This window comes from Nematolebias whitei, chromosome 20, assembly GCF_014905685.2.
Source record: "Nematolebias whitei isolate Nwh7 chromosome 20, NemWhi1, whole genome shotgun sequence".
Lineage (NCBI taxonomy): Eukaryota > Metazoa > Chordata > Actinopteri > Cyprinodontiformes > Rivulidae > Nematolebias > Nematolebias whitei.
In genome coordinates, this window is record NC_056517.1 from 32,937,224 (window position 1) to 32,946,633 (window position 9,410).

The 9,410-nt window shown below is 41.2% G+C and overlaps 2 protein-coding genes across 2 annotated transcripts in view; one reads left to right on the forward strand and one right to left on the reverse strand.

The window, feature by feature from the left end:
• Nucleotides 1-9,410, forward strand: part of LOC119426617 (melanoma receptor tyrosine-protein kinase) — a 531,032-nt gene that overhangs the window by 297,249 nt on the left and 224,373 nt on the right. The window lies entirely within an intron of this gene.
• The window catches only part of tnikb (TRAF2 and NCK interacting kinase b), a gene marked incomplete in the record, with an annotated part of 59,470 nt that overhangs the window by 46,991 nt on the left and 3,069 nt on the right, over nt 1-9,410 (reverse strand). The window contains 1 exon segment of the mRNA XM_037694175.1: nt 5,246-5,311. Within this exon segment, the coding sequence (XP_037550103.1) occupies nt 5,246-5,311 (66 nt within the window).

Below are 9,410 nucleotides of genomic sequence, written 5' to 3' on the forward strand. Positions count from 1 at the left end.
ATCTGAAACATGCAGGACAGTGGCCCTCAAGGACCAGGATTGGACACTCTTGATCTAAAATATTTGTAAAATTAACAGCTCTGCAGATATTTTTGTGCTGCTGTGGTCAATTAGCTGTGGTGGCCATCTTGAATCTGGTTGACTAATAGTTAAACGGTTCTAGACAACAGATCCAGTGATTAATCTGAGAGTACAATAAAATCCATCCTCATGTTTGAAAGATATTTTGCTAACAGACACACAGAGGTGGTTACATGATCGCCCGCCTTCCATGCAGTGATAAACTCCCCGTTTCATCGCTTGTCTTTACTTTAATCGTAGCAGCAGACGTGATAATAGACGAGGCGTGGGTGTATTTAAGCTCCTGTCTTCTATACAGTAATTTCTCCTTCAGCACAATGAGCAGTTTACGTTACAGGACCGGTATGTGGGTAGAAACATGACAGATGGCTGGTTCTACACGCTACATGCCAGATTCCTCACACGGGACAAGTGATTATTTCCTCTAAACTGCCCTTTTGTTCCTGTGAGTTTGCTCCTCTTCCTCCATGCCTGTGTGCTGATGAGGAACCGGATCGCCCCGTAAATTGCAGGTTGTAGAAAGTGCCACAGAACGGGATATTTTCAGGAAGTCGCATCGCGAACGAGCCCACGTACGGTAAACAAAAGGCCGTGACACCAGAACATCCGACAGGCAGCCTCGCACTTTTAACCAGCTTCTGAATCAAACGCTCCCGTTTGCAGCTGAGTCCAGACGAAAGCGTCACGGCTGCCGATGAAAACTGAAGCTCTATTTGAAGAGTCGCCGAGGGCGATCATGTAACTGCAAGACTGTTTCTCTATGTGTCTGTTAGCACAATATCTTTATAACCACTGGACAAATTTTAATAAAGCTCTCAGAACTTTTTCAATGGATCTTCAATTACAGCTGATTACCATCTGAGGCCAACCTGATTCAAGATGGCTGCCACAGCTAGTCAAATTTAGAAAAAACAAAAATGGCTATAGATTTGTCAAATTTAAAGATTTTGAGCTAGATTTTGGTGTGGTAGTAGCTGAGACTCCCTCTCAACACATATTTTGAGTGCTACCTAATCGTGACAGAGTTTTGTTTAAAACTTTGGTATGAAAATTGGCAAGCGATGCGGTTTTAAAACCCCACGTTGTTCAGAACTCAGCAGTACGAGTTGTGAATCGTTTCTTGAACGAGCTCATCCCTGCAGTTTATCAAAGACAGCGAGAGGAAAGAGACATCCGGCCTCGGCGAGGATCAATAAATCAATCGAATAAACTCAGCTTTCAGGATTCTGATTGGCTGTTTAATCAGACTGAATAAAACTAAAGCTGCGTCGTGATTGGTCGAACCTCTCTGCGCTTCTAAACAAAGGTGATGAAAAGGTCAAAGTCAGCAGGAGGCTGAACCTTCACAGCAGCTTCTGAAGCTTTGCACCTGCAGGAAAATGACTTTTTCATGCTTTGACGCTCTTCAGGAGCAGCACCCCCGAGGACAGAGAAACAAATAAACTAAAGCAAACACCGGCAGAAAGGGACGTCCTAATTCAGATTAATAACGACAGAAACTATGGGGTGCTGTTTGTAAAGTTACACAGTCAAAAATTAACATCAATATTTTTGTCTTTTTAGCTTTTCATAACAAACAATTTTTTTTTCAAAGTCATATTTTCACTATGTTATTCATACATTTATAAATGTCATAATTCCAAACTAAATATTTAATTTACACCTAAAGATTTAATTTACACCTAAATATTTAGTTTACAAACTAAATATTTAGCTCCACACTAAATATTTAGTTTACAAACTAAATGTTTATGTCCAAGCTAAATGTTTAATTTATTAACTAAATATTTAACTTGCAAGTTAAATATTTAGTTAATGAACTAAATGTTTAGGTGTAAATAAAAAAAATCAATTTCAAAGCTAAATATTTATTTTCAAAACTAAACATCCATCCATCCATCCATCCATCCATCCATTATCTTTACCCGCTTATTCCATTTTGGGTCACGGGGTCGCTGGTGCTCATGTCCAGCAATCACTGTGCGAGGGGCGGGGTACACCCTGGACAGGTCGCAAGTCCCAAAACTAAACATTTAATTTCAAAACTAAATATTTAATTTCTAAGCTAAACATTTAATTCCTACACTAAATTTTTAATTTGCTAACTAAATATTTAGCTCCGACCTAAATATTTATTTTCCAAGCTAAACATTTAATTTCCAAAATAAATATTTAATTTACTACCTAAATATTTAGGTATGAGCTAAATATTTAGTTAGCAAATTAAATATTTAGTTTAGGAATTAAATGCTTAGCTTAGAAATTAAATGTTTAGTTTTGAAAATAAATATTTAGTTTGTAAATTAAACATTTAGCTTGGACATAAACATTTAGTTTGTAAACTAAATATTTAGTTTGGAATTATGACATTTATAAATGTATGAATAATATGGTGAAAATTTGGACTTTGAAAAAAGTTTATTTTCTTATAAAAGGCTAAATAAACCAAAAAACATTGCTGTTAATTTTTGACTGTGTAACTTTACAAACGGCGCCCCATAAGAAACCAGGAACGTGTGTTTCAGCTTTCAAGACTTTTTTTTTCTTTGTATTTCAGTTTAAATTATGTTTCTTTTCATCACCCCGGTGGTTTTGTTGCAAAATCCTAAAACAACAGTTGTCATGTTGTGAAGTTTCCTGAAAGAAATTATTTAATTTGCAATAATTACAGAGACCATGGAGAACACTAATTATATTTCTGATTAAATTCTAGCCTGGAGAGTCTTTTAGTGAGAGCTCATCAGGCTGGTAAGAGTTGAAGAAAAAAAACTGTCCATTGAAGATAATTTGTGGCACAAAAATATAATTCTGAACATACAAAGATATGGCCACTGTCAGTGAATACAGAATTACTTGTGTTTTTGCATTTTAGCAAAAAAAAACGCACCCAGCCAGAGCTCGTGTGCCGTTAAAGCTTGTGTAGTCACTGTTGTGGCTTTTTGTGTGTTTTTCACCGTTTTAATCACAAGGTTTGACTAATAAAAGCTTTAAGGTCTCCCTGGAGACAAGTCGGCGACTCAAACTCAACTCAAAACTGAAAGAAAATATGCAAAGTTTTCGTTCCAGTATCACCAAATTCTTCAGCCGAGCGACCAGCGAGCCGTGCAGCCACATTTAGAGCATTCAGTTTTTGAACAGTGCTCAATATTTTACTAGCCACCTGTGCAGTCGCCCCAGCGTTTAGGATTTAATCTACTGGAGTACACCTTTTAAGTCAGATTTGTGCTAGTTTAAATATATATACTGTATATATATTGTCGGAGTGGTTTTAAGACCTGGACATTCAAAGTTGAGCTCTACAGCGATGAAATTTATCAAATAAAATACACAAGGAGGAGTTCAAGACAACTCTGATTATTTTGAGAATTTGTCTCATAAATTTTAGAAAATCTTCTAAATCTAAGCAACAAGAGAGCGAGACGCATAAGGAAAGAGAACTCCCGCAAATGTTTTTTAGACATTTTGGGGTCTTTGTCTCAGGTGGAGGAGTTCGAGTGTCTGGGCGTCTCGTCCCTGAGTGATGGTTGGACGGAGCGAGAGATGGATCCATGGATCCATGGATCGGGTCCTCGTCTTCAGTAATGAGAATGGTCCTCCTGTCAGTTGTGGTGAGGAAAGAGTTGAGTCCAAAGGTAAAGCTCTGGATTTACTGGTCTGTCTACGTTCCAACCCTCACCTCTGGTCATGCGGTTTGGATCAGGATAGAAAGTAAATAAACATCTCAGTTTCTCTGAAACTCCAGTTTCAGAGAAACTGAGACGTTTATTTTCTAAACAACGTCCCAGTGGCTTTTAAACCCCAAAATACATTATGGCAAAGACTGGTTCATCCCAAAGATCCAGTCCCCCGAGAGTAATATTGTTTATGCTGTTCAGTGTCAGGAGGGTGGTCAGTCATACATCAGGGAAATTAAACAGCCACTAGCCAAAAGGATGGACCAGCACAGAAGAGCAACATCATCAGGCCAGGACTCTGCGGTCACTCTTTCAGGGATGAAGATTTTCACATCCTTGATCTCTAGAGGAACGGTGGTTTGAGAGAGGAGTAAAGGAAGCCATCTTTGTGAAGGTAAACCATCCATCATTAAACAGAGGTGGAGGCCTCCATGTTCAACTGTCCCCCTCTTACACTGCTGTTATTGCTAGTACCACTCAACCCTCTGTGAATAGCAAGCGGCCATCAGGGCACTAACTATCAGTGGTTAGGCTTATGGTCCTTCTTTATCAGGTGAACAGCTAGTTTTGGATGTCACCAGCAAACTGGTTGATCCACTAAGAGAAGGGGTTATTAATAAGACTGAGTTTTTTGCAGCTCCTCTGAATGATGAAGTCAATTGGACTAAAGCCGAAACGTTTCAACTAGTTGTTTTGGGGTTTTTTTTAATCCATCCAGAACATTTCAGCACCGATATCTAATGATGTTAGGGTCAGGATAAAGTAAGACAAACACAGAAAAAGCCTGTAAAGATGGCTTCATTGTCGTTTTGGTTTCTAGGACACTTATGCAGCAGTGTGATTTAACAGCGGTACCACCGGCATCTTCTAAAGGATGTGTTCAGGTTTATGCCTTAATTCGTTCTCGGTGCTTTGTGCGCCAACACACAGGTCGAGTTAATTTTCTCCCATCAATCATTTTCTGCAGAGGAGGCGTCAACTTGTTGAAGCAGCGGATCGATACAGAACATCCAGCAGACAGAATGAGAGCATCGAAGCGAAAATGCAGACGTGACAGTGAGTTAATTCCTTTCAAAGTAAGAAGCACTTCGACACACAGGTGGTGTGCTTTCACAGCTGGTGTGGGCGAACTCACAAAGAGTCAATAGTGACCTTTAAATTTAGTCAACATCTGGATGGTTATGAGGTCATAACGGAGGCAAACAAAACAGGAAATCAGCATCTAATCTCTGAATAACTTTCAAATTAACAAAGATTGTATTATCTTTAAATACAACTCCTGCTTAGGAACAATGAGAACAAAGTGACCAAAACTATAATTTAATACCACCACCAATGTAATTATTATCAGTGACCATATGAAACGAAAGCCTTTTTAAAAAATTTTTAGCTCTTTTGCCTCTTCATTGAGCCTATCCACCTTTTTGAATTCCCTCCTTAAGCCTATCTAACATTGGTTTTCCCCACTCCAACACAAAAGTACGTCTTACCTTGTAGACCTGCCCATAGGTGCCATTTCCAACCAGCTCGACCAGCTCAAAAATCCCAGCTGGGTCCTGAAAAACAGGAAGGAAGAAGTGAGCGAGGAGAAAAAAAGTCAAAGATGTACAGGAGAACTTATTCTAAATGAACAGAAGATGGATGAAAGACGCTTAGACGGGGTTTAACCTTCACACGCACAAACACACTTTAATTAAAAGGTTGAGTGAGCTCTGCATACCTGTGGCATTACCTTCCATAAACTGTGTCAGCACAATTATTCACCCAATAAGTCAACTTTTCAGCAAACCCAGGAGCAGCTGTGACTCAGCAAGTCCAGGAGGTTGTTCACGAATCGCGCTAACGGTTCAGCGTGACACGAGAACCCCCGTTCAGTTCGGTGAACCAACTGCGTCATTATCATTAATGATGGAAACACCTGTGTGGCGTAAAAACAGTGCATGAAGCTGTACACGTGACAACGACTTACTGTATTTTTCGGATTATAAGACGCATTAAGCGAAACCAGTTCATTTTGACAGAATTTTGAGCGCTACGTACCACATGAAATCGGTTTGAGGTCAGTAAGCACAACCACAATTAATACATAAGTCGCACTGGATTATAAGACTCACTGTTGATTTTTGAGAAAATTAAAGGATTTTCGGTGCACCTTATAGTCCGAAAAATACGGTAATGAAATCTGTTTGCCAAACAACCCTTTTTTCTAATTGTGATTTTAAAGATATTAATGCATTTAAGCTAGTTTATGCTGTCAGGAATTGACATGGTCAGGGATCCTCCCTCGCCTGCCACCCAGCACCCGACCTTGACGGTCCTCCTCGCAGGTGGTGGGCCCACATGGTGGATGCTTTCTGTCTCTCTTTTAAGCTTGACACAGCAGAGCCCTGGAAGCCAAGACTTGACCACCAGAAACACGCGAGCTAGCTTCCCCAACCAGATCCGGCTCCATTGGGGTGCACCCATTCCCTATTCCAGACGAAGTTTCCTGATGCATTTGTTGCTTCTTATTCATCAAGGTTTTTGACTCGCTCTTGGTCTGACTCCTGCCCCGATGCCTGTTTGCCATGAGAAACCCTGCTCAAGTTAAGGTGAACATGTGGAATGGAACTCAAATTGGAGAAACTGCTCCTCTTCACCAGTTGAGGAGGTTCAGGCATCTGATTGGGATGCTTCCTGGACATCTCTGCCTGGAGGAGTTGCACCGACCTCGGGGCAGATCCAGAACTCTCTGGGGGGTTTATATATATCTTTTCCAGCCTCTCTGATGGTAGGACGGAAAGGGTTCTTTTTGACCTGTTGCCTCAGAGACCCGCCTTGGATAAACAGATTAAGATGGAGATGCAGCATGTTTCTGAATAACTATCCCAACAGTCTCCTTTAAAGTGTTGAACAAAACACCCAGGTACCATTAACCTATCAGCAACATCTTTTAAGTTAGTTTTATCTGCAGTCAAGCGCTAACTCATCATCACATCAACCACTGATTGAGTCATCATGGAACCGTTTCTGACTTTCTTATCTTGGCACACACGTTTTGTTTTATCCGGAAGCGATGGTTGTGGATTTCAGATGGCGCAAACACAACTACCACCCCTGACCCGCGTGCGCGCGGTGAAAGTGGTTTCCAGTTACAAGTTACAAGCTGTGCACCTGAATGACAACCTCAGCTGGGGGCAGCACTACACAACCAGCCTGATCAAGAAAGCTCATCAGAGACTGGCGGCTGAGGCGAGATGGACTAGGAACCTCAGTCCTCACCTCCTACAGGTGTGCAGTGGAGAGCATCCTGTGCTCCAGCATCAACGTGTGGCATGGAGGCTGCACAGCTGCAGAAAGAAAAGCTCTGCAGAAAGTGGTGAAGGCTGCACAGAAGTCTGTTTGAGTCAGTCTCCCCACCATCACAGACATCTACACCTCTAGATGCAGGAAGAGGGCCACCTGCATCATGAAGGACCTCACTCACCCAGCACACACTTTTTGTCCCGCTCCCCTCAGGCAGAAGGTTGCGGAGCATTAATCGTGGAACCTCTAGACTGAGGAACAGCTTCTACCCTGAGGCTGTTAGACTCATGAATCCCTAACCAGGATAATCACTGTAGGGAGAAAAAAAAATCACTTTAATTGGTGACATGTGACTTACATGTGCTGCTGATCTCATGCTGCTGATTATTTCATGCTGCTGTATTCATTCAAACCCATCTGCTCACCACAGACTCATGTTCGGGCTGCTGTTGATACGCCGTATTGTTTTACATTACGAGTGTTTAGCGTATAGATCTTTTAGCGTTCGTTTAGCATATAGCTTAGATCCTTATATACTGTTTCTTTTTATACTTTTTATTTTGGCTATTTCTGGGTGTAACGGGACTCCGAATACACAATTTCCACCTCACGTATCGCATGTGATGCAAATGACAATAAACTTGAACTTGAACAGGACAACAAAAGACAAACTGCTGATAACACACTTAAAGCTGTGCGCTAGGTGCATAAGGCTAATTTAGTCATCTCTCGCACTACATCAACTAATGACTTGTAGTGGTTTGTTATAGAACTAAATCTAAGTTTATATTTTATCCTGACACAAAAATATAGTTGTATCTAGATTTTGATGAGCAAACAGAATAACAAAACAAAAACCGTAGCTCAGACATTGTTCGCTGCTGTAGCCACAGCTAATGCTAACGTAGTTAGCCTTCTATTTGAGTTGGTATAAAACCAAATCTGACTTTTTCTTTTTCAACATAATTTTTCTTCCTTTTCTTAAACACTTCTCATAATTATCATGTTTCGAATCCTCAGCCGTTGTGGTTTTAACTTTGTCTATTTTGATTTTAATCTGGTTTCTTCAGCTCTGCAGCACTTTGGTCAACTCTGCTTGTTTAAAATGTGCTTTAAAAATAAATTTTGACTGAAGTTGTTTCTGTCTCCAGAAGACTTTAAGTGTTTCGTTTAGAAAGCTTGAAGGTTAATGATTTATTTTTAAGGAACGCTGATTAGTAATAAAGTTGCTTCATATCATTGTCTGATGTTGCTTTTAGGTCATCTGATACGAAATTACTAGACAAAGAGGTTGGAATATCTTTAGCGTTATTCTTTTTTTTTTTAATGAATTGAAAGGTTGAATAAAGTTTGATGGTTTTAGGAGTAAAAATCCACGACGGACATCTTCTAAATCTTTCTATAAAGAGTTTTAAACAACTTAAATGCTGAGAGAAAACCAAAAATCACTCAGTTCGTCTTAACGCCAGGTTGATTAAAACCACTAAATCTCCCAAAACATGAACGTATCTGAAAGCAAACGTGCGTTTGGATTAAAGTGTGTGTGTTCGTGTGTGTGTGTTGTACAGTGGACCACAGAGCATTGGGACTCTTACAGTGCAGCTTCCTGAGAGGGATTAGCTTAAAAAGCTGCGCTCCTTTTCACTCAAGGTCAAACAGAAGCACGTCTTATCCTCGAGGGCCGAGCCTCCACGTGCACGTGCGCGTGCACACACACCTAACACAGCTCTGACAGTCAGACCACTTGTAAGAAAAACACAAGAACAAAATCTACAAGGTGGAAAATATGACGAAGGGCGGTCCTGACCAACATCTTCCACACACAAACCCTTGACCTGCGGCAGGTAACTCCAGGTGTTCGCTTCCTCCCTGTTGGCTTGCTCTCAGCCTTCCACACCTGTGAGCTCAGAGATAACTCCGTCTGATCGATGACAGATTATAGATAAAACCAAACCAAAGGTGGAGGAAGCTACTGAATAAACACTTGGTGTTTGTGTTAAAGATCAACTGGATTGTGTCCGAGTTAATACCTGACAACAGGTTGTGTTGTGTTAAGACGGTTTAGTTCAGTGGTGTCCAACCCTGGTCCTGGAGGGCCACTGTCCTGCATGTTTTAAATCAGGGGTGTCCAACCCTGGTCCTGGAGGGCCACTGTCCTGCATGCTTTAGACCGGGGGTGTCAAACCCTGGTCCTGGAGGGCCACTATCCTGCATGTATTAGACCGGGGGTGTCCAACCCTGGTCCTGGAGGGCCACGATCCTGCATGTTTTAGATCAGGGGTGTCCAACCCTGGTCCTGGAGGGCCACGATCCTGTATGTTTTAAATCAGGGGTGTCCAACCCTGGTCCTGGAGGGCCACTATCCTGCAT